General features: G+C 45.5%; 1 protein-coding gene across 1 annotated transcript in view; it reads right to left on the bottom strand.

Moving 5' to 3' along the window:
- Positions 1-2,195: 2,195 nt before the first annotated feature.
- P2RX5 (purinergic receptor P2X 5) overlaps positions 2,196-26,752 on the bottom strand; it is a 115,573-nt gene continuing 91,016 nt past the window's right edge. The window contains exons 8-12 of the mRNA XM_040338632.1: positions 22,733-22,869; positions 15,571-15,664; positions 13,642-13,707; positions 8,570-8,652; positions 2,196-2,683 (exon numbers count right to left, since the gene is read on the bottom strand). Of these exons, the coding sequence (XP_040194566.1) occupies positions 2,587-2,683; positions 8,570-8,652; positions 13,642-13,707; positions 15,571-15,664; positions 22,733-22,869 (477 nt within the window). The 3' untranslated portion in view covers positions 2,196-2,586. The remainder of the gene's footprint in view (positions 2,684-8,569; positions 8,653-13,641; positions 13,708-15,570; positions 15,665-22,732; positions 22,870-26,752) is intronic.

The following is a 26,752-nucleotide window of genomic DNA, read 5'->3' as shown; positions in this document are numbered from 1 at the left end:
GAAGGACATGTTATTCATGTTATTAATTTTCATTTTTTTTTTTTTTGGTACATTTGCGCTACTGTGGAATATTATTGGGTTAACACTGATGATCTTTCACCTTTGTGGGGATCAATCAACTTTTTGCATCCCTAAAATTAGCCTAGAATTGTTTTCCTTAATGCTTTCAGTTTGTCAGTGGACTGATATGAACAGGGGTGGACTGACAACTTATGGGGCCCCTGGGCAATAGAAGATTATGGGGCCCCCGGGCAATAGGATATTATGGGGCCCCCAGGCAAAAGATTATGGGGCCACACAGTATACACATACAGTATACATACACAGTATACACACACAGTATACATACACACAGAATACACATACACACACTGAAAAGGTACTGTAGAGGCGGGGCAGATATAATCTGTGTTTTTTTTTTTAAATCCCAAGATTTTTACATACTGCCCCTGGTTTTACTGAGGCTGGCAACCCTGATGGGGCCCCCTAGTGGCACGGGGCCCTCGGGCAGTGCCCGAGAGCCCAAATGGTCAGTCCGCCCCTGGATATGAATTGATCTATGTAAGTGCTGGATAATATTGTGAAACTATATAAATTATGATCATTTCACCTGTTTGCTTTCAAAACAAAGACTACCCACAATTGTTTATTCCATTTAGGGTAGCGTGCTGCATTCTGTGGGGGTGTTATGTAGTCTGAACAAGAGATCTCCGTCTGCTCTCTTCAAGTGTTCTGGTTCAGGCCTTCACTTATACCTATAGACTCATACACACGATCGGATTCTCCGACAGGAATTGTGTGATGACAGGCTGTTGGCGGAAAATCCAACCGTTTGTATGCTCCAATTGTTGACGGATTTTCCACGGACAAACGTGGGATAGCATGCTTTAAAATTGTCTGCCAACAATTGTGTAATGTCGGATTATCCGATTGTACACAAGTCCATCTAAAAAAACTCCAAAGTACAAACACGCATGCTCAGAAGCAATGCTAACCATAACACAACATTAGCAGAAGTTGCCCAAAGGGTGTCGCTAAAGAGCTGCAAAAACACGTAGTTTCATGTTTGTTGGCTGACAATTCTTTGCCGCTTGTATGCAAGACAAGTTCCCGGCCAACACCCTTCAGACAAAAGTCCTACGCTTTGTCCGATGAAAACCCGATTGTGTGTACAAGGCTTATGAGAAATAAAAAAAGGGGATGCAAACAGTGCTGTCATAGGGCTACATGGACAGTAGTGGAAGGCCAGGTGGCATTGTTACTCAGCCTAGTGACAGGCGTGTTTACAGTACTTGATGCCATACTCTAAAACCAAACTCCAAACCTTTAGATCACCAAAGTGGAACTGTCTTCTAGACCAGTGTTTCTCAACTTCAGTCCTCAAGGTGCCCCAACAGGTCAAGGGCCAGATCCACGTAGAACGGCGTAATTTTAAGCAGGCGTAGCGTATTGTAGTTACGCTACACCGCCGCTACTTTGACAGGCAAGTGCAGTATTCTCAAAGCAAAGTTGCGGCGGCGTAGCGTAAATAGGCCGGAGTAAGCCCGCCTAATTCAAATATGGAACATGTGGGGGTGTTTTATGTCAATGTATTGTGATCCCACGTAAATGACGCTTTTTATGAACGGCGCATGCGCCGTCCATGAAAGTATCCCAGTGCGCATGCTCCAAATTAACCCGCAAAAATCCAATGCTTTCGACGTGAACGTAAATGACGCACAGCCCTATTCGCGAACGACTTTGACGCTGGCCCGACGTCCATACTTAACATTGGCTGCGCCTCATAGAGCAGGGGTAACGTTACGCCGGAAAAAGCCTAACGTAAAGGCGTATCTGTACTGCGACGGCCGGGCGTACGTTCGTTAATTGGCATATTTAGCTGATTTACATATTCTAGGCATAAATCAGCGTACACGCCCCTAGCGGCCAGCGTAAATATGCAGTTAAGATACGACGGCGTAGGCGACCTACGCTGGTTGTACCTTAGCAAAATTCTGGCGTATCTTGTTTTCTGAATACAGAAAAAAGATACGCCGGAGCATCCTAGAAGTTACGCGGCGTATCAATAGTTCCTTACACCTTTTTTTCCCAGTGGTCTTTCACATGCAAGCTCATATAATAAATATCGTGAAGTTACATTCCCATGAATAGTCCTTCTTCTTCACATCACAGAGCTTCTGATTAGCTTAGTCATGTAGAGTCCAATCCATGGTTTAAGAAAATGAACATAATCAGTCATTACAAAATATGGTGCAAAGCCTAGAAAACAACACTGCACCCCAATGACCAACCAGCAAGGTGGGTAGGTCCCTAAATTGCTTGCAGTGGATTTATCAAATGCCTTACAGTGCCTGTAGAGTTCCGCCTGATTGTTGCGTTGGATGAACGAGACTCTAATGTCCCCCATGAATAAATAGGTGTTGCTGTTTGGGGTGCAGCAAATGTTTACACAGAACAGCCGCCGAAGAAAGCTATGGATGGAACAGTTCATGAAAACACCCAACAATGGCGCAACATTCAGCATGTCCTGTCTTATTACACTTCCTCATAGGCACTTTATCTGGATCCTCAGAGTCATCCAGTGCTTTACGCCTCCACACTCTGCAACTGTCTCAACTGATCGATGTCATCGTGGCTTTTTGATTTCTTTTGTCCATTTACCTGTAGAGTTTTCTTGACTGATCTGTACATAGAAATATGCTGTATTAGAATGTGTTAAAAAAACAAGACGTTATAAATGATCTATTTACCGTATTTATCGGTGTATAACACGCACCCCAAGTTTAGGAGGGAAGTTTAACCTCCATGGCGGTATTCCAGAGTCTGGCTCGGGGTGGAATTTCAGTACTAATAGCGATAACCCCGAGCCAGACTCGTAATCGCATCCCAGGATACAGGCAGGGAGTTACTTACCTTGTCCCCCGGATCCTGCGATGTCTCCCCCACTGTGTGAGCGAACTGTCTTCTCGTTCGATTCACAGTGCCCGAGTGCCGCCGAGCTCTGTTCCCTGTGAATTACGACGCACGGGGCGGAGATCGGCGCCAAATTCTAAAAAGTAAAAACACAATACACATACAGTATACTGTAATCTTACAGATTACAGTATACTGTATAAAATAATTTGTCCCTAGTGGTCTGTCCAGTGACCTGCATGCACTTTTTTTATTAAAAATAAAAAAAATTCAGCCTGGAAACTGGAGATTGTCCATAGCAACCAAAAAGTGTCCCTTTATGTCAACAGTGGTTTTAGAGCAGCTAGAAAACAGCGATAATAAATTAGAATCACTTGCAGAATTAAGCGATAGTGATTTGTGGGGAAATTCGTCTTCAGACACTGAAAGTAATGACCTATCAGCGTTGTTTTAGTGGAGAGACGGTTCCACCGTCCTTCCTGACGACGTGGTAACACGAAACGTACGTCGAGGCGCCTGGTCACGCAAAATCAACGCACTTCCGGTCGCGCTGGCTCTCGGGATTTGAGAGGTGGAACGCACGCTATCCTGCTAGTATCCTGAGCGTGAAACCGTCTCTCCACTAAAACTTACAACGCTGATTAGCCTCAGTGCCGGGGAAAGGCACCAACCAAAGTAAGGAACCACTTGGCGCTGTCTGATTTTATATTTTTTATTAGAAACGATATTACCCTATGGCGGTTTTCTCTTTTTTCTGGTTTGCTTCATATGATTTGGAGTCTGGTGGAATCAAGTGACAAAGAGCTGCGCATGGAATCCATGGCTTTTGCTATATGTTGTTATTGACCTCTTTTTAACTAAATAGGTCAACATCTTGTGATAAGGTGCCATCTTTGAGCACATTTGCGTTGATTGTTTTCCATTTGGTGGAGGTGGAAACTTCTATTGGTAGAGTGGAATTATTCTCCGAGCACAAGTTTATTACCAACAGCACTTTTATCAATGGACTTTTGTTGCACAATACTGATTTAGATTTAACACCTAATCTCCCAGTTGGGAGTTATGCACTATGTTGGACATTATTATTATTACTATTAATATTATTAATTATTTATGATTATTCACCGTTTGTTATTGTTGGACATTATTATCACTATTATATATATTTATGATTATTAAGTTATTTCAATATCTGTAGCGCCCCCTACCTTTTCACTTTATCCAATATGGTCAGAGTTAACAAACTCTCTGACCCCCTCTAAATTTAACATAGCACCGGTTCTAGAAAGTAACCAGGCGCTACACAATTATTTGTTATAATTATTTATAGTTATTTACTATATTATAATTTATGATTTCGTGTTTCAAACTTTATTATACTAGTCTCTTGTTTAGACAGATTTAAGTGAGTTATTTCCAAGAATTGCAGGCCTACAAACTTTAAGGAGGGAAGTTTAAGGAAAAAAGGAAAAAAATAAATTTTTTAATGCCCATCAATGCAGCCTTATCAGTGTCCACCTGCAGCCTTGCCCAAAATTGCAGCCTGATCAATGATGGGTTTTAAATTGTTACTGGTACTCAATTTTTCACTTTGCATTGTGTTTAGTTGAATTGGCAGATAAATCCAGCTGCTGTGAACAACACATAAACCTTCCTTTTGCCTGCCGAGGAGGGAACAAGTGCTGCCGAGTTAGACGGAGCCGGATGTCCTGTGTACTCTGCTCGTCTCGCAGTCCCGCCCCTTGACCCGATTCCTTTGATGGACATAACACTGATACAATGGTGGGACGGAAATGCAGGGAGGCAGGACTGGGCGTGACTGCGAGCGGAGCCGAGTACAGTCTTCTATGGGCACGCATCTGATTCGCAGATGTGTTCATTTCTCTTCAGGATTTCTCTCATTCACCTCAATACACTTCCCCCCTCCCCTCTCCCAGGTCTCCAAATTCGCAGCTAAAACGGAGATGATCTGCAGAGATAAGAGAGCTGAAATTCGCACAGCACAAGTGTGAATCCAGCCTCAAAGTGCTGAAGCCACCTTGTCTGCGTCTATTGACAGGGTGGCTCAGCCCCACCCCCCACATGCTCATCACAGAATTTGATCAATCTGTGCAGTGGGACAGAGCCAGGAGAGCCATGGCTCTTATGCACATCGCTGGATCAGGATCGGGCGCGGGCAAGTATAAGCGGGGGGCTTGGAAAACACATGCAGCAGACAGTGTTAATTTTGGCAGCAAATTTCGATTTAGTTTTAGCCTTAGGACTAAAATGGCATTTTAGTTTTAGTCCCATTTTAGTATTCTGCAATTGTTTTAGTTTTAGTCATATTTAGTCTACTAAATCTCCAGGACATTTTAGTCATCTAAAATCGAATGGGTGTAATTAAATTGTAATGCATTATTTAACATTTCTCTACAATTTCCAAACTGATTATATACTGCTGGAGTGAAAAATATCATATGTTATTATTTATGGTATTGACATATGAACATGCACTACAGATCAGTGTTTATTTTGAAGTCAAATTTCAATTTAGTTTTAGTCTTAGTCTTTTGACTAAAATGGCGTTTTAGTTTTAGTCTTAGTCTTTGATTAAAATTAGGGCTGTTACTGATTAAAATTTTCATGTTCGATTAATCATTTTTTTTTTAATCGATTAATCGACTAATTTAGATTAATTATAACGCACATACATTTTTCGGATCACCACCATATATAGTCCCCACTGTAATATCCACAGACATCTCCCCACTGTAATATCCACAGACATCTCCCCACTGTAATATCCACAGACATCTCCCCACTGTAATATCCACAGACATCTCCCCCACTGTAATATCCACAGACATCTCTCCACTGTAATCCACAGACATCTCCCCCACTGTAATATCCACAGACATCTCCCCCACTGTAATATCCACAGACATCTCCCCACTGTAATCCACAGACATCTCCCCACTGTAATATCCACAGACATCTCCCCACTGTAATATCCACAGACATCTCCCCACTGTAATATCCACAGACATCTCCCCACTGTAATCCACAGACATCTCCCCACTGTAATATCCACAGACATCTCCCCACTGTAATATCCACAGACATCTCCCCACTGTAATATCCACAGACATCTCCCCACTGTAATATCCACAGACATCTCCCCCACTGTAATATCCACAGACATCTCCCCCACTGTAATATCCACAGACATCTCCCCCACTGTAATATCCACAGACATCTCCCCACTGTAATCCACAGACATCTCCCCCACTGTAATATCCACAGACATCTCCCCCACTGTAATATCCACAGACATCTCCCCACTGTAATCCACAGACATCTCCCCACTGTAATATCCACAGACATCTCCCCACTGTAATATCCACAGACATCTCCCCACTGTAATATCCACAGACATCTCCCCACTGTAATCCACAGACATCTCCCCACTGTAATATCCACAGACATCTCCCCACTGTAATATCCACAGACATCTCCCCACTGTAATATCCACAGACATCTCCCCACTGTAATATCCACAGACATCTCCCCCACTGTAATATCCACAGACATCTCCCCCACTGTAATATCCACAGACATCTCCCCACTGTAATATCCACCTCTCCCCACATCTCCCCCCACTGTAATATCCACATCTCCCCCACTGTAATATCCACAGACATCTCCCCCACTGTAATATCCGCAGACATCTCCCCCACTGTAATATCCACAGACATCTCCCCACTGTAATATCCACAGACATCTCCCCCAGTGTAATATCCACAGACATCTCCCCCACTGTAATATCCACAGACATCTCCCCCACTGTAATATCCACAGACATCTCCCCACTGTAATCCACAGACATCTCCCCACTGTAATCCACAGACATCTCCCCACTGTAAAATCCACAGACATCTCCCCCACTGTAATATCCACAGACATCTCCCCCACTGTAATATCCACAGACATCTCCCCACTGTAATCCACAGACATCTCCCCCACTGTAATATCCACAGACATCTCCCCCGCTGTAATATCCACAGACATCTCCCCACTGTAATATCCACAGACATCTCCCCACTGTAATATCCACAGACATCTCCCCCACTGTAATATCCACAGACATCTCCCCACTGTAATCCACAGACATCTCCCCACTGTAATCCACAGACATCTCCCCACTGTAATATCCACAGACATCTCCCCACTGTAATATCCACAGACATCTCCCCACTGTAATATCCACAGACATCTCCCCCACTGTAATATCCACAGACATCTCCCCCACTAATATCCACAGACATCTCCCCACTGTAATATCCACCTCTCCCCACATCTCCCCCCACTGTAATATCCACATCTCCCCCACTGTAATATCCACAGACATCTCCCCCACTGTAATATCCGCAGACATCTCCCCCACTGTAATATCCACAGACATCTCCCCACTGTAATATCCACAGACATCTCCCCCAGTGTAATATCCACAGACATCTCCCCCACTGTAATATCCACAGACATCTCCCCCACTGTAATATCCACAGACATCTCCCCACTGTAATCCACAGACATCTCCCCACTGTAATCCACAGACATCTCCCCACTGTAAAATCCACAGACATCTCCCCCACTGTAATATCCACAGACATCTCCCCCACTGTAATATCCACAGACATCTCCCCACTGTAATCCACAGACATCTCCCCCGCTGTAATATCCACAGACATCTCCCCCGCTGTAATATCCACAGACATCTCCCCCAATGTATAGGAAGATTAGTGCTTGCTTAGTCTTACCAGAGAAGCCGGCCGAACACGAGAAGTTGAGGCCGAGTGATGAAGTGTAAAAAAGTGTAAAAGGGGTCTTAGGCCCCATACACACGGGAGGATTTATCCGCGGATACGGTCCAGCGGACCGTTTCCGCGGATAAATCCTCTCGAGGATTTCAGCAGATTTTAATGCGATGGAGTGTACTCACCATCGCATTGAAATCCGCGCCGAAATCCTCTGGCGATGACGTGTCGCGCCGTCGCCGCGATTATGACGCGGCGACGTGCGCGACGCTGTCATATAAGGAATTCCACGCATGCGTTGAATCATTACGACGCATGCGGGGGATCCCTTCGGACGGATGGATCCGGTGAGTCTATACAGACCAGCGGATCCATCCGTTGGGATGGACTCCAGCAGATGGATATGTTCTGCATGTCAGCGAATATTCGATCTGCTGGAATCCATCCCAGGGGAGATATATCCGCGGAAAAAGATCTGCTGGCGTGTACACACCATAGGATCTATCCGCTGAAACCCATTTGCTGGGATTTATCTGCGGATGGATTCTATGGTGTGTACGGGGCCTTAGTCCCATTTTGGTCTTTTGGCTAAAATGCCATTTTAGTTTTAGTCGTATTTTAGTCATTTCAGTTGTTTTAGTTTTAGTCGTATTTTAGTCGACTAAAATAGTATTAATTTAGTCGACTAAAATGTTTTCGTTGTTTTAGTCGATGAAATTAACACTTGCAGCAGAGAAGGTTTTTTTTTACCTTAATGCATGATCAGTGATGGAAGTTTTTTTTGGTTTCTTGACCTCACTATAACTTGTCTGGTTGTTCCAATGTGGTTCAGAAACATTATGGACGTCTGTTATACTTACTTCACTTCTTCAAATTTCTTGTCTCTGTAGAAGTTACTCCTTTTAAGCACATACAGTAAGACCAAGTCACAGAAGAAGGCCCCCTGAAAGAGTAATAGAACACATAATATACTTCCAGTCATAACAAGAGTCCCAGCGACAGTGGGCTGGATTCAGATACATTGGCGTATCTGTCCGCCCGGCGTAACGTATCTGAGATACGTTACGCCGCTCTAACTTTGGGCGCGAGTTCTTTATTCAGAAAGAACTTGCGCCCTTAGTTAGGGCGGCGTAACGTATGTGTTGCGGCGTAAGGCCGCGTAATTCAAATGGGGATGTAGGGGGCGTGTTTTATCCAAATGTGTCTTGACCCCGCGTTTTTTACGTTTTTTTGGAACGGCGCATGCGCCGTCCATAAAATATCCCAGTGTGCATTGCTCTAAATGACGTCGCAAGGACGTCATTGGTTTCGACGTGAACGTAAATTACGTCCAGCCGTATTGGCGAACGACTTACGCAAACGACGTAAAAAATTCAAAACTCGGCGCGGGAACGACGGCCATACTTAACATTAGCTACCCCTCATATAGCAGGGGTAACTATACGCCGAAAAAAGCAGAACGCAAACGGTGTAAAAAATAAGCGGCGGGCGGTCGTTCGTTTCTGAATCAGCGTAAATACTCATTTGCATATTCCTCGCGTAAAAATACGGAAGCGCCACCTAGCGGCCAGCCTGAAATTACAGCCTAAGATCCGACGGTGTAAGACACTTACACCTGGCGGATCTTAGGGAGATCTATGCGTAACTGATTCTCTGAATCAGTTGCATAGATACGACCGGCTGAACTCAGAGATACGACGGCGTATCAGGAGATAGCCCTTGTATCTCTTTCTGAATCCGGCCCAGTCTCTCTCCAAGGCAAGTGGTCCCTGCAGTCCACTCCAGTCTAAACAGCATTTATGGTCCCGGTCCCAGCTTACCTTGCTTCTATACCGCAGACCCACACACAAGGCTCTGGCCGCTGCGGCTTGGCTCCATTGCACCATGACATCTAGCGACATGCTAAGGCACCTCCAGAGCAGCTCAATCACACTGTAGCATGCACTCGGATGGTCTCAGCCAGCTCCGGACCAAGTCAAGTGCCATATTTTTTACTGGCAACCTTTTACTTTTACTGGCACTTACTGGCAGGATAAAATGGCCTGTTTTTTACTGGTTGTCAGTAAACATACTGATGGTTGGCAACACTGAGACTAGGTGATAGCTATGGCAAGGAGATAACGGTCTATGGACCTGTGAGATCAAATGATCAAATGGCTGTCTCTGCCCCTACTCTGTACATTACCTTTCGTATATTGAAAAATAGCATTTCCTTTTCCCTGACATCTGTTTTATTCCTTCTGTTATCTGTTGTTTAAAGGATAACCACACATTTATACTAAAGAAATCCATTTTACCACCATTGTATTCAAGAATAATACATATAGGGCAGCGCAGTTGGCCTAGTGGTTAGCACTACAGTCTGTGGTTCAAATCCCGACCACGATACTGGTTGACTGGAGCCTGCATGTTCTCCCTGCGTTTGCGTGGGTTTCCTCCGGGTGCTCCGGTTTCCCCCACACATATAAAAAAAGACATGCTGGTAGGCCTGTAACGCTTGACGTAAAAAAAAAAAAACAATAATACATATAAATATGGACCTCAGATAGAGACTTCTCCATTTAACACAGCCATGGCTTGCACTAAGTTGGACTAGTGATCAAGTCTAGGGGCCTCTGCAGTAATGTGCATCACATAGGGGTGACCATAGTAATTACGGTTTCCACCTCATCCCTTTGAGGCTGGGTTCACACTTGTCCGACAAACGCTCCGACATTGGGAGCCTCATGTAGCATGACGTGTGAAAATCAATGTATCCCTATGAGAGCCGTCTTAACTGGTCCTACACAAGTCGGTCCGACTTTGAAAATGCTCCCTGTACTACTTTTGGTCCTACATTGATCCTACTTCAACCCATTGAATAACATTGAAGTCGGACCAAAGTAGTATCCTGTTCATGAAAGTAGGATGGATGTAGGACCAATGTAGGATAAATGTAGGACCAATGTAGCAGAGCAAAGTAGGATGAAAGTAGTGTAGTAGTGTGAACCCAACCTGAACCTAAACACATATGAATTAGACAAGTTCTGAGGCTAATTTAATGCAGATAAGGCACCAAGTGAGTTTAATTACCACCTTAATCGGCCATAAAACCTGTGTAATTGATATGTGTTCAGTTTTAACGGGATGAGGTGGCAACCCTAATAGTAATGGCTGTAACTATTTCCCTGCACCAGAGGGGAGATGGTCACAATTACTCTGTATACTCAGAGGACCCATTTCAATTACAGTGGAACCTTGGTTAACGAGTAACACGGTTAAAGCGGAGGTTCCGCGGTCCAACCTTTTTTTTCTTCTGTGCAATCAATGTTGTTTTTAGTTAACAACTTATAGCTAGATTCAGGATGGCGAGCGAATACTTGCGGCGGCGTAGCTTATGGCATTTAGGCTACGCCGCCGTAAGTTAGCGAGGCAAGTACATGATTCACAATGTACTTGCCTGCTAAGTTACGGCGGCGTAGCCTAAAGCGGGCGGGCGTAAGGGAGCCTAATTCAAATTAGGCTGAGGGGGCGTGTTTTATGATAATTAGGCTTGACCCGACGTGATTCACGTTTTTTTGGAACTGCACATGCGCCGTGCGCCTACATTTCCCAGTGTGCATTGCGGCTAAGTCCGCCGCACGGGCCTATTGATTTTGAGGTGGACGTAAACAACGTAAATCCCTATTCACGGACGACTTACGCAAACGATGTAAAATTTTCGAATTTCGAAGCGGGAACGGCGGCCATACTTTAACATTACTATTCCAGCTATTTGATGGAATAACTATAGGCCTGATAATGCGTTACGTAAACGGCGTATCTGTACTGCGGCGGCCAGGCGTACGTTTGTGAATAAGCGTAGTGATTTACATATTCTATGCCGACCGGAATGGAAGCGCCACCTAGCGGTCAGCCTAAAAATTACACTTTAGGATACGAGGGTGTAAGACACTTACGCCGCTCGTATCTGAGCCTAATTTAAGCGTATCTGGTTACCAGAATAAGCTTAGATTAGCGCGGGCGCTCACATTCAGACTTAGGCTGGCGTATCTACTGATACGCCAGCCTAAGTCTCTCTGAATCTGGCTATGAGTACTTACTTTTTTTGCGATTAAAAGCATCCCCTGTCCATTTTCGTTTAAAAGATTAACTTTTAAAAAATTATCCTGGCATGTTCCATTTTGCTTCTGGGCATTGTGAAGCCCACAAGCACGAACTTCCAAGAAGCGGTGAATGCTCATCTCCTGGCATTCACCGCTTTATCTCGCGCATGAGTGAGCAGCGCCGTCAACACTTCCTGGTTGCCATCACAACGGGCGGGGTCATTTAAAGTACACGCCCCGTTGTGACGGCATTCACCTGTGTGCCCTTATTTAAAATGGCGGAAATAGATCTGCCCTCGTCACATGACCGGCTTAATGAGTCACGCGACGAGTGAAATCTATAGCTTGTCTCCTGGGAAGCATGACACTGTGCTCCCAGGAGACATTGCGGAGACATTCCAGCAAACACTGCGGCACCAGGGAAAAGAAGAGATAGCCTACTCCCGCGGGACGAGGTATACCCGGAAGTCCACCTTTACAGAGCTTAGTAAAGGTATTTAAATTATCATAAAAAAAAAAAAAACACTAGGCATATGTATATGTATATGGTGCACTGATCAGGATAAGCTAATGTTAATATTTTGGGTGAACCGCCGCTTTAACAAGCGTTTTGAAAGATGAGCAACTTTTCAAAAAATTCTGACTCGGTTTGCGAGTGTTGTCTCGCAAAACTAGCAGAATTCAAACTAATGGGGTGTGCAGTACCGCATTAGGCCAGAGGTGCGGGGTGCCGGTGACACTCAGAACGGTTTGTAGTCATTCGGAAATACTTGGAAACACTCGGAAATACTCAGTTCCCAAGTGTTTCCAAGCCTTTTCAAAGATTTCTGAGTTCAGCCGAGCTGTCCCAGAGTATTTCCCAGAATATTTCTGAGGCTCTCCGGGGCCCCCCATCTCAGGCCACATGTGGTATTGCATCCAATAGAAGTCAATGTGGAACAAAGTATCTTCGTTTCCATTGACTTCTATGGGGAAACTCGCTTTGATATGCGAGTGCTTTGGATTACAAGCATTCTCCTGGAATGGATTATGCTCGTAATCCAAGGTTCCACTGTATGTTTATTACAAATTCTCCTTCGATTTACCAGTCTTTATAATTATGTCTGATTTTCCATAAATTGAGTGGAACATTTAGGATGACTCTCATACTACATAGTTATTGGTTGATCTAAAAGGAACTGTACAAGGATTGTATAATCAAAAATTGTAAAACGTGTTGTCAATTTAATAAAAATTTGTCAGACTAAAGCCTTGTACACACAATCGGATTTTCTAACGGGAATTGTGTGATAACAGGCTGTTGGCGGAAAATCCAACCGTTTGTATGCTCCATCAGACAATTGTTGTCGGATTTTCCGCCGACAAATTTTCAGACAACAAATGTGTGTTGATGGATTATACATATTGTACAGAAATCCATCGGATAAAACTCCAAAGTAAAAACACGCATGCTCAGAAGCAATGCTCACCATAACACTACATTAGCAGAAGTTGCACAAAGGGTGGCGCTAAAGAGCTGAAAAAACATGTCGTTTTGTGTTTGTTGGCCAACAATTGTGTGCCGTTTGTATGCAAGACAAATTTGCTTTGTCCGCTGAAAATCCGATTGTGTGTACCAGGCCTATAAGATTGTGAGGTGTAAAGCCAATCTGCTTGGATCAAAAAAAAAACATCTCCAACTCATCCAATCGCTGTTTAATGAAACTTTGTTGAAAAGTTATGAATCTGCTGGATTTTGTGAGCCCAAAGACTTTTAGATTTCTACAATTCTGCCTACATGTAGTAGATTGTACAGTTGTATTGTAGCTCGCTTTAGAGCTAATTTGAAACATTTCAGATCTGCTTACCGCACCCATTAGAGCCAGGCCTGAGCCTATATTGACGATTGTTGGGATGATATTGAACTTTCCAGCCTGTGAAAATAAACAGAAAATGTTTGCGCTAAAGTTATAGGGCCAGATTCAGATACAAATGTGTATCTTTAGGCGGGCGTAACGTATCTCCTATACGCTACGCCGCCGTAACTTTGTGAGGCGAGTATAGTTTTCAGAAAGATTATGCGCCCGAAGTTATGGCGTCGTAGCGTATAAGAGCCGGCGTAAGCCCGCCTAATTTAAAATTGGAAGATGGGGTGTGTTTTATGCTAATTAAGTGTGACCCCACGTAAATGACATTTCTAATGAACGGCGCATGCGCCGTCCGTGAACGTATCCCTGTGCGCATGCTTCTAATTACGCCGCATATAGTCAATGCTATCGACGTGAACGTAACTTACGCAAAGCCCTATTCGCGAACAATGTAAACGACGCAAAATTCAACGCTGGCCGATGTCCATACTTAACATTGGCTATGCCTCATAGAGCAGGGGTAACTTTACGCCGGAAAAAGCCTTACGTAAACGACGTAAAAAAATGCGCCGGGCGGACGTACCTTTCTGAATCGCGTATCTACCTAATTTGCATATTCAACGCGGAAGTCTTGGGAAGCGTCCCTAGCGGTCAGCGTAAATATTGCACCCTAAGATACGACGGCGTAGGGGACTTACGCCGCTCGTATCTAGGCAACATTGAGGCGTATCTGATTCTATGAATCAGACACCGAGATGCGACGGCCCGCATTCGGAGTTACGACGGCATATCTGGAGATACGCCGACGTAACTTCTTTCTGAATCCGGGCCATAGTGTTTACAAAATAGGGGATAGATTTATGGCTTTTAAAAAAAAAATTTTTTATTAGTAATGGCGGCGATCTGCGATTTTTATCGTGACTGCAACATTATGGCCGAACACATCGGACACTTCTGACACTATTTTGGGACCATTGTTATTTATACAGCATTCGGTGCTATAAAAATGCACGGATTACTGTGTAAATGACACTGGCAGGGAAGGGGTTAAACACTAGGGGGTGATCAAGGGGTTAAGTGTGTCCTAGGGAGTGATTCTAACTGTGGGGGGATGGGATACCACTAACATGACAGCGATCACGGCTCCCGATGACAGGGAGCAGTAGCTCCCTGTCATGTCACTAGGCAGAACAGGGAATGCCTTGTTTACATCTCCCCGTTCTGCCTCTCCGTGTCACGATCGCGGGCCACCGGCGAACTCGATGTTCGCCGCTTCTGCGGGCATGCATACGGAGTATGTGGCAGGTGCACGAGCCCCCGCTAGCAGACAAAAATGAAAGGGGACGTATCTGTATGCCCATTTGCCCACCGCTGCCATTGTGCAGACGTATATCGGCGTGCAGCGGTCGGCAAGTGGTTACAAATGCTGCAATTACAGAAAAATAACTTGATCTGTGTGTAGGCAGGTGCAGTCTATTTTCTCCACTGTTGGTGGTGCTCATCCGCAGCGGCATTGCAGTTGGAGGGGAAGTCAAGCGGAACATGGTTCCTCTATGGTTTTCTGGGTCACTGGGAAAGCTTTCTGATTGGGTGCTGCTGCCCCATGTGACTCTGGCAGCCATCTTGGGTCAGGCAGAGCCTACTTAGGGCCCTGGCTCTCAGGCTTGTCGCTTTTTTCACATGTGGGTAGTGTAGGGACAGGTCAACCATCTGGTAGGAACAGTGACTAGCAGTAGGAGGAGGTTCCAGAGGAGTAGGGAGAGGCTAGGAACCTTCCTGGAGACCTTCCACATTTGGTGACAGACCATCCAGGCCGCATTCCACCTCTCAAGACAGACTCTGTTGACACATCTGAGTTATTTGAGAAGTTTCACAAATGTATGAACTGGTGAATAATATCATTATATCTACTATTTAGAAAATTGGTACCTTTCCATTCACCATGATGTCAAAACGAATGCCGTATGCTTTTATCAACGTTCTGTAGTCCGTCTCATTCACATCACGATAATACTTGGCAAATCTTAAAAGAAATATGTTATTAAAAACACATAATGGGCAGCCACCTAGAACTCAGATTCTGCAAACATTTCTCATATGAAAATGTAGCAATTTAAAGTTAGTATAGCAGCACCAAGGTCTAACAATAGTTGTGATTAAAGTACAGTTACAGTATCTCACAAAAGTGAGCACACCCCTCACATTTTTGTAAATGTTTTATTCTATCTTTTCATGTGACAACACTGAAGAAATGACACTTTGCTACAATGTAAAGCAGTGAGTGTACAGCTTGTAGAACAGTGTCTAAACTGCTGGCAACAAAAGTGAGTACACCACTAAGTAAGAATGTCCTAATTGGGCCCAATTAGCCATTTTTTCTCCCCGGGGGCATGTGACTCGTTAGCAGGGCCGGACTTACCATTGGCCTTGACTGGGCTCAAGCCCAGGGGCCCCACCCAATAGGGGGCCCCCTTTAAAAAAAAAAAAAAAAACATTTTTTTTTTTTTTAATTTTTTTTTTTTAGGGGTCCGGAGGTCCCCAGGGGCCCGGAGGCCCCCAGGGCCCCGGACGGCAACCCCCCTTTTTTTTATTTATTTTTTGTAAAAAAATGTTTTTTTTTATATATTTTTTATTTTTATATATATAATATATATATATATATATATATATATATATATATATATATATATATATATATATATATATATATATATATATATATATATATATATATATATATATATATATATATTTTATTATTATTATTAAAGGGCCCAGGGGTCTCCAGGGCCCCGGACGGCAACCCCCCTTTTTTTTATTTATTTTTTGTAAAAAAATGTTTTTTTTATATATTTTTTATTTTTATATATATATATAATATATATATATATATATGTATATATATATATATATATATATATATATATATATATATATATATATATATTTTATTATTATTATTAAAGGGCCCAGGGGTCTCCAGGGCCCCCGGATGGCAACCCACCTTTTTTATTTTTTTATAAAAAAAAATACATTTTTTTTATATATATATATATATATATTTTTTTATTAAAGGGCTCAGAGGTCCCCAGGGCCCCATGTGGCAACCCCCCCTTTTTTATTTTTTTTATAAATGTTTATTTTTTTATTTTTGTTTATTTTTTTATTAAAAGGCCCAGAGGTTCCCAGGGGCCCAGAGGTCCCCAGGTCCCCCGGGTTTGGCAACCTCCCTTTTTTTATGTATTTTTTATAAATGTTTTTTTTTTTTATTATTAAAGGGCCCAGAGGTTTATTTTTTCTTTTTATTAAAAGGCCCAGAGGTCCCCAGGGCCCCGGATGGCTACATATATTTATATATATTTGTTTTCTTCTTTATTTCTTCTTTTTTTTGTAAAGGCCCCCCCGCTTCTCAATTTGCGGCAGCCCCCACGCTTCTCAATTTCAGGCGGCAGCACCCCCATCCCCCCTAGGTTCTCTGCTTCAGGGGGCCCATGCCTTAAGCTGTGCAAGGGGCCCCAAAATTCCTGATGGCGGCCCTGCGCATACCTCCCAACACGCACGGATTCTGTGGGACTTTCCCGCACAGACAGCTTCTTCCCGCAGTCCCGCAAAAGGGTTAATTTTCCCGCACTGCAAGAGGAGGCAGCACGGAAGCAGGAGGAACCGGAGTGGTGTGTGGAGGACTGTGGCTGCTGAAGGGAAGAAAGCCGACAGCCGGGCTAATGACAGTCTGTGGCCCCGGCTGTTGGCACAGGTGAGAGGCACTCCCCCCTCAACAACTGCAAAATCCCCCCCCGCTCAACAACTTTAATGCGCTCCCCCCCGCTCAACAACTTCAATTCGCCCCCCGCTCAACAACTTCGATCCCCCCCAATTCTCGGCTCCATGTGACTCGTTAGCAGGGCCGGACTTACCATTGGCCTTGACTGGGCTCAAGCCCAGGGGCCCCACCCAATAGGGGGCCCCCTTTAAAAAAAAAAAAAAAAAAATTTTTTTTTTTTTAAATTTTTTTTTTTTAGGGGTCCGGAGGTCCCCAGGGGCCCGGAGGCCCCCAGGGCCCCGGACAGCAACCCCCCTTTTTTTTATTTATTTTTTGTAAAAAAATGTTTTTTTTTATATATTTTTTATTTTTATATATATAATATATATATATATATATATATATATATATATATATATATATATATATATATTTTATTATTATTATTAAAGGGCCCAGGGGTCTCCAGGGCCCCGGACGGCAACCCCCCTTTTTTTTATTTATTTTTTGTAAAAAAATGTTTTTTTTATATATTTTTTATTTTTATATATATATATAATATATATATATATGTATATATATATATATATTATATATATATATATATATATTTTATTATTATTATTAAAGGGCCCAGGGGTCTCCAGGGCCCCCGGATGGCAACCCACCTTTTTTATTTTTTTATAAAAAAAATTACATTTTTTTTTATATATATATATATATATTTTTTTTTATTAAAGGGCTCAGAGGTCCCCAGGGCCCCATGTGGCAACCCCCCCTTTTTTCTTTTTTTTATAAATGTTTATTTTTTTATTTTTGTTTATTTTTTTATTAAAAGGCCCAGAGGTTCCCAGGGGCCCAGAGGTCCCCAGGTCCCCCGGGTTTGGCAACCTCCCTTTTTTTATGTATTTTTTATAAATGTTTTTTTTTTTATTATTAAAGGGCCCAGAGGTTTATTTTTTCTTTTTATTAAAAGGCCCAGAGGTCCCCAGGGCCCCGGATGGCTACATATATTTATATATATTTGTTTTCTTCTTTATTTCTTCTTTTTTTTGTAAAGGCCCCCCCGCTTCTCAATTTGCGGCAGCCCCCACGCTTCTCAATTTCAGGCGGCAGCACCCCCATCCCCCCTAGGTTCTCTGCTTCAGGGGGCCCATGCCTTAAGCTGTGCAAGGGGCCCCAAAATTCCTGATGGCGGCCCTGCGCATACCTCCCAACACGCACAGATTCTGTGGGACTTTCCCGCACAGACAGCTTCTTCCCGCAGTCCCGCAAAAGGGTTAATTTTCCCGCACTGCAAGAGGAGGCAGCACGGAAGCAGGAGGAACCGGAGTGGTGTGTGGAGGACTGTGGCTGCTGAAGGGAAGAAAGCCGACAGCCGGGCTAATGACAGTCTGTGGCCCCGGCTGTTGGCACAGGTGAGAGGCACTCCCCCCTCAACAACTGCAAAATCCCCCCCCCGCTCAACAACTTTAATGCGCTCCCCCCCCGCTCAACAACTTCAATTCGCCCCCCGCTCAACAACTTCGATCCCCCCCAATTCTCGGCTCCAGGGGGCCCCTTCAACACTCAAGCCCAGGGGCCCCCACCACCCTAAGTCCTGCCCTGCTCGTTAGCGTTACAAGGCCTCAGGTGTGAATGGGAGCCGGTGTGTTAAATTTTGTGTTATCGCTCTCACTTTCCCATACTGGTCACTGGAAGTTCAACATGGCATCTCATGGCAAAGAGCTCTCTGAGGATCTGAAAAAAACATAAAGATGACCTAGGCTATAAGAAAATTGCAAAGACCCTGAAGCTGCAGCACAGTGGCTAAGAACATACAGCGGTTTAACAGGACAGGTTCCACTCAGAACAGGCCTCACCATGGTCGACCAAACAAATTTAGTGCACGTGCTCAGCGGCATATCCAGAGGTTGTCTTTGGGAAATAGAGGTATGAGTGCTGCCAGCATTGCTGCAGAGGTTGAAGGGGTGGGGGTGGGGATTCAGCTTGTCAGTGCTCAGACCATACACCGCACACTGCATCAAATTGGTCTGCATGGCTGTCGTCCCAGATGGAAGCCTCTTCTAAAGATATCGCACAAGAAAGCCCGCAAACAGTTTGCTGAAGACAAGCAGAATAAGGACTTGAATTACTGGAACCATGTCATGTGGTCTGATGAGACCAAGATAAACGTATTTGGTTCAGATGGTGTCAAGCTTGTGTGGTGGCAACCAGGTAAAGAGTACAAAGACAAGTGTGTCTTGCCTACAGTCAAGCATGGTGGTGGGGGTGTCATGGTCTGGGGCTGCATGAGTGCTGCCGGCACTGGGGGGTTCATTGAGGGAACCATGAATGCCAACATGTACTGTGACATACAGAAGCAGAGCATGATCCCCTCCTTCAGAGACTGGGCCACAGGGCAGTATTCCAACATGATAACGACCCCAAACACACCTCCAAGATGACCACTGCCTTGCTAAAGAAGCTGAGGGTAAAGGTGATGGACTGGCCAAGCATGTCTCCAGACCTAAACCCTATTGAGCATCTGTGGGGCATCCTCAAACGGAAGGTGGAGGAGCGCAAGATCTCTAACATCCACCAGCTCCGTGACGTCATCATGGAGGAGTGGAAGAGGACTCCAGTGGCGACCTGTGATGCTTTGATGAACTCCATGCCCAAGAGGGTTAAAGGGGAGTTCCAGCCATTTGTGTGTTTATTAAAAGTCAGCAGCAACAAAAAGTGTAGCTGCTGGCTTTTAATAAACAGGCACTTACCTGATCCAGCGCTCCAGCGACGCGCCGGCCGGGGCTCCGCTCCTCTCCCCCCCTCCCCGGCCGGCGTCTTCATCTTCAGTGTGGGCAACCGGCCGTGACAGCTTTCGGCTTCACGGCCGGGCACCCACTGCGCATGCGCGAGCGCAAGCGGCGCGGCACTGCGCATGCGCGAGCGGCGCGGCCCGGCGCCGCGCCGTGTAATTGGCCAGGAGATCGCCTAGGACCTGTGACGTGTCCTAGGCGATCGCCTACAGCAGCCACTTCCTGAAGGCGACTAAGCTTAGTCGCCTACAGGAAGGAGGAAGTGGGACAGGAAGTCCCACTCGTGCTGAAGCCCCCACTCCCCCCCCCAAAAAAATTACATGCCAAATGTGGCATGTAAGGGGGAGAGGAGTGGGTTAAGAGGAAGTTCCAAATTTGGGTGGAACTCCTCTTTAAGGCAGTGCTAGAAAATAATGGTGGCCACACAAAATATTGACAGTTTGGGCCCAATTTGGACATTTTCACTTAGGGGTGTACTCACTTTTGTTGCCAGCGGTTTAGACATTAATTGCTGTGTGTTGCGTTATTTTGAGGGGACAGCAAATCTACACTGTTATACAAGCTGCACACTCACTACTTTACATCGTAGCCAAGTGTCATTTCCTCAGTGTTGTCACATGAAACGATATAATAAAATATTTACAAAAATGTGCCTTTACTACCTGGTTCAGTTCCTGTTTTCTTTGATATAGCACTAATATTGGGCACTAAGTATTATTTTGAGTGAACTCCTGTGTTATTGTATGTTTGTACAATCAACCTGATGTGTCAGAGGGGATGAAGTTTTTGAGAAGGTTGAGAAAAAGAACAGAGGACACATCTTATCCAGTGGCTCCTATGGGGGTAGCGCTACACTGGGTTTCTGGATAGCATTAGTAGCACACTGATTTCATTGATTATCAATATCACCTTTGTCTGATTTGACCCTCTTACTGGATGAGATATACGGCATCAGTAAATCTAATACAATCGAATAAAACAATGCTAGACAATTTTATATGTCAATCGTTTCTAAAGTGATACACTGAGGCAATCCAAATGCCCCACATACCTAAAATGAAAGAATATTGGGCCAGATTCACAGTGGAGATACGACGGCGTATCTGCTGATACGCCGTCGTATCTCTGTTTCTATCTATGCGACTGATTCATAGAACCAGTTACGCATAGATAGCCAGAAGATCCGACAGGTGTAATTGTTTTACACTGTCGATCTTAAGATGCAATACCGCGGCCGCCGCTGGGGGGAGTTTGCGTCGTAAACCAGCGTCGGGTATGCAAATTAGGAGTTACGGCGATTCCCGACGGTTTTTCGCGTTCGCTGCGTCGCCGCTAGTCTAGTTTCCCGTCGCAAAGTTAGTCGTTTTTTTTTTGGTGCCTTAACTTTACACAGCAATCGTATTGCTGTATAAAGTATGGCCGTCGTTCCCGCGTCGAAATTTAAAAAATAACGTCGTTTGCGTAAGTCGTCCGGGAATACGGAATTACGCTACGCGCGTCGCCGTTCGAAAAGATGACGTCACGGCGCGCAATGCACGACGGGAGTTCGGAAACGGAGCATGCGCGGTAGGTCCGGCGCGGGAGCACGCCTAATTTAAATGGCGCACGCCCATTTAAATTGGCCCGCCTTGCGCCGGAGGCCGCCGGCGTAGGTTTTCATCGCAAGTGCTTGGTGAATCAGGCACTTGCGATGAAAAATTGCGGCGGTGTAACGTATCTACGATACGTTACGCCGCCGCTCTTCTATGTGAATCTGGCCCATAATGTATTTTTCCTCACATCAAATGTATATACAGATAGGTTCACACTGGTGCTGCTGCGACATAACCCCATTTTCAGTGCTATTTTGTAGTGCCACACAGCACGTTTCTAATGCAGTTTTCACGCTACATGCGTTTTTTGGAAGAGGAGGGAGACTAGGGGGTTTTCTGCAACTCAGGGATGCTGGTCGTTAAGGAAACGGCATCTGCCAGCATCCTAGCAACCAGTGACTGAACCCTGCTGTCAGCCGGGGATAAATAAAGGAGCCTATCATTAGAAAATGGATTCTGGGGGACCTCACGCCATTTTTTGGGGGGTTCATACCAGACCGGAAGGGCCTGGTATGGAGTGTGGGGGGGCCCCCCACACCGTTTTTTATTCTTCTTGAGGGCTCCTCTAGTTACTTTCTGCTGTCAGTCAGGAATCCCCAGCTGACAGTAGAGATGAGTCACTGGTTGTTAGGATGACGGAGGGTGCCATTTCCCTACCAACCTACACAAATCTTGAAAAAACGCATGGACATTCATTTGACAAGTGTTTTTTGTAAATTCCTGTTGAAGTCGATGGAGCCAAAACCATGCAGCAACCACAATAAAGTAGCACTCACACCTTTTCCAAAAATGCACCTTGCTGGACTGCATTGATGTGAAGGGGCACCATGGAGAATAATGTGATTTCCATTGTACTGGGATTCTGTGCGATACAAGTTGCATCTGAAGTCGCACAAGTGTGAATCAGGCCTACAAGTGCAGGAATTTGTATATAGTAATACCTGAAATTGTAGCCAGAGGAGACAGATTTCTCAGAGAATTTATTATCCAGCCGCGTGAAAGAGTAGCGTGGGTGACATTCAGAAGTATCCTTGTCCAGGTTACAATCCCATTCTATCTGAATTCCAATAACGCCACCCTGATACAAGATATTTACAATGTTATCAGTTTTCTAACAACTTGTGCATACAATACAATTACAATACTTTGGAGATAAAATAAGACAAGCAATAAAAGAAATTTCATGAAAAAAAAATGTTAGCATCTTAGATGAAGATAAAGTACAATTCCTACACAGACCACAAGAGGGCAAAGAAATCCTATGGCTAATGGCATTCCGTTTACAGATTAAAGGGCAGATCCACATACATCTGCGCCGGGCGCAGCGTATCTAAGATACGCTATGCCGCCGTAACTTATCTTTTTTATTTCGAATCCTCAAAGAATTTGCGCCGTAAGTTACGGCGGCGTAGTGTATCTCTGGCGGCGTATGGGCGCGGAATTCAAATGGATGTAATGGGGGCGTGTTTTATGTAAATACGTTGTGACCCGACGTAAACAACGTTTTTTTTTAACTGCGCATGCGCCGTCCGTGGGGGTATCTCAGTGCGCATGCTCGAAATTAAACCGGAACCAGCCAATGCTTACGACGGTGACGTCATTCTACACAAATTCCTATTCGCAAACGACTTACACAAACGACGTAAAAAATTCAAAATTGTACACGGGAACGACGGCCAGAATAGCAGCTTTAACTATACGCCGGAAAAAGCCAAACGCAAACGACGGAAAAAAATGCGCCAGCCGGACATACGTTCGTGGATCGCCGTAACTAGCTAATTTGCATACTCAACGTGGAATTCGACGGAAATGTCACCTAGCGGCCGCCGAAAAATTGCACTTAGGATCCGACGGCGTACTAAGACGTACGCCTGTCGGATCCATCCGAGATGCCGTCGTATCTTGTTTTGTGGATACAAAACAAAGATACCAAGGCGGGAAATTTGAAATAAATGCTGTATAAATTACAGATTTAGGGGCAGATCCACAAAGAAATTACGCCGGCGTATCTACGCCGGCGTAATTTCTTTGTGGATCTGCCCCTAAATCTGTAATTTATACAGCATTTATTTATTTTTTACAGCTAATTACATAGTGCCAACATGTTATGCAGTGCTTTTACATACTGTCTCTGCCCTCAAATAGCTTACAATCTAATGTCTTGTTCTCACACACATACAGTATAGACATTATACATACAGAAACCAGGGTCAATTTAGACAAGAGCCAATAAACCTGCCAGCATATCTTTGGACTTTAACCTCTTGGTGCCGGCCGCACGCATATATGTGGCCACTTAGCAGGTGGGTCTAAACACCGAGCTGAGAACACACTCCCTGCATGGGAGCCAGAGGGGATCGGTAAATTCCGGATGCATACTTGCAATTGGAGCTTTCTGATCATGTGACCACTGTGACAGCCAATCACAGCGGTCACATGACCCGAATTTCCACCTCCGCCTCCTGGCGTTTAGAACTCTTAAAGGGCCGGGAGGCAATTTGCGGAAAAGGTACCTGGGGGAATCCCACACAAGCACAAGGAAAACATACAAACTCTATGTACAATATGTGTAGGGTGACCAGATTTTTTAAATGAAAACCGGGGACATATTTTTTATTTTTTAACTAGTAATGGCGGCAATCAGCGACTCAATAACCGTCGCCACCACCGCCCACCCTACAGACTCTCAAGTCTTAGGCTGCATTCACACTATAACGCGGCGTACGCGGCGTATTTTGCCGCGATTTGTAAACTTTTTTTTTTTTTTTTAAATTAACATTTACATTGATGTTTATGCCGAACGCCGAAAGCCGCCTGAAAAAAAGGGTCCGGGACTTGGTTTTAGGCGGCAGGCGTACGGCGTTTCGGCGTGAGATGTGAACCATCTCATAGACATCAATGTAAATTCGCCCCTCCAGCGGCACGAGCGTCGGGCGTAAATACGCCTAGGTGTGAATGCAGCCTTACTCTCTACTGGGTGGGGAGCGGAGGAAGATCACTCCACCAGGGAAGGCAAGGAGAAAAGCAGGCAGGTGGCTGGTTGGGACTTGAGCCAAGGCAAAAGAACATGCAAGCGGAGCTGAATGGGCATGCGCCCCAAACTGAAGAAATATTCCCTCTGCTCCGACCAGCACATGATCATCAGAAAGTGGCACAGATAATGAAAAAAAATAAAAAAAACGAGCGAGCGCCCCCCCCTCCTGAGCCGTGCCAGGCCGCATGCCCTCAACATGGGGGGGTTGGGTGCTCTGGGGCAGGGGGGCGCACTGCGGGCCCCCCCACCCCAGAGCACCCTGTCCCCATGTTGATGAGGACAGGACCTCTTCCCGACAACCCTTGCCGTTGGTTGTCGGGGTCTGCGGGCGGGGGCTTATCGGAATCTGGGAGTCCCCTCAAATAAGGGGGCCCCCAGATACCGGCCCCCCCACCCTAAGTGAATGGATATGGGGTACATCGTACCCCTATCCATTCACCTGGAGGCAAAAAGTAAAAGTTAGTAAACACACAACACAAGGGTTTTTAAAATAATTTATTATTCTGCTCCGGATGCCCCCCCTGTCTTCTTTATTAGCTCTATTACCAGGGGGGGGCTTCTTCTTCCACTCTCCGGGGGTCTTCCACTCTCCGGGGGTCTTCTTCCACTCTCCGGGGGGGGGGTTTCTTCTTCCGCTCTCCGGGGGGGGCTTCTCGGCTCTCCGGGGGGCTTCTTCCATCTTCTCCCCTCTTCCGCTGTTGACTCCGCGAACCCCGGTTCTTCTGCAGATGTCCGGTGCCTTCTTCTTCAGCGCTGGCTGCCTGCTATGTTTGTGTGTTAGCTCAATTTCTAACAGGCAGCCGGCGCGGTCTTCTGTGACGTCAGGTTCTTCTTCTCTTCTGTTCTTCTCCCCTCTTCCAATGTTGCCTCGTCGCCTGTTGTCACTGCAATGATGGAAGCGCGCCTTGCATCCCATTTATATAGGCATCACCGTCCCATCATGCTCCGGCAGGTACCCACGTGGTGGGTGCCTACCCACGTGCACCCACCTCGTGGGTACCTACCGGAGCATGATGGGACGGTGATGCCTATATAAATGGGATGCAAGGCGCGCTTCCATCATTACAGCGACAAGATGCGACGAGTCAACATCGGAAGAGGGGAGAAGAACAGAAGAGAAGACCCTGACGTCACAGAAGACCGCGCCGGCTGCCTGTTACTAATTGAGCTAACACACAAAGATAGCAGGCAGCCAGCGCTGAAGAAGAAGGCACCGGACATCTGCAGAAGAACCGGGGTTCGCCGAGTCAACAGCGGAAGAGGGGAGAAGATGGAAGAAGACCCCCGGAGAGCGGAGAAGACCCCCGGAGAGCGGAAGAAGAAGCCCCCCCTGGTAATAGAGCTAATAAAGAAGACAGGGGGGGCCTCCGGAGCAGAATAATAAATTATTTTAAAAACCCTTGTGTTGTGTGTTTACTAACTTTTACTTTTTGCCTCCAGGTGAATGGATAGGGGTACGATGTACCCCATATCCATTCACTTAGGGTGGGGGGCCGGTATCTGGGGACCCCCTTATTAAAGGGGACTCCCAGATTCCGATAAGCCCCCGCCCGCAGACCCCGACAACCAACGGCAAGGGTTGTCGGGAAGAGGTCCTGTCCTCATCAACATGGGGACAGGGTGCTCTGGGGTGGGGGGGCCCGCAGTGCGCCCCCCTGCCCCAGAGCACCCAACCCCCCCATGTTGAGGGCATGCGGCCTGGCACGGCTCAGGGGGGGGGGGCGCTCGCTCATCCCCACTCCCTTCCTGACCGGCCGGGTAGCGTGCTTTGGATACGGGTCTGGTATGGATTGTAGGGGGACCCCCTACGTCGATTTTTCGGCGTGGGGGGGTCTCCTTACAACCCATACCAGACCTAAGGGCCTGGTATGCTCCTGGGGGGGGGGAACCCATGCCGGTTTTTTCTTTGAAAATTGGCATGGAGTTC

This window comes from Rana temporaria, chromosome 2, assembly GCF_905171775.1.
Source record: "Rana temporaria chromosome 2, aRanTem1.1, whole genome shotgun sequence".
NCBI classification, from domain to species: Eukaryota; Metazoa; Chordata; class Amphibia; order Anura; family Ranidae; genus Rana; species Rana temporaria.
Note: the sequence above shows the minus strand (reverse complement) of the source record. Positions and strands in the feature narration are given on the sequence as shown.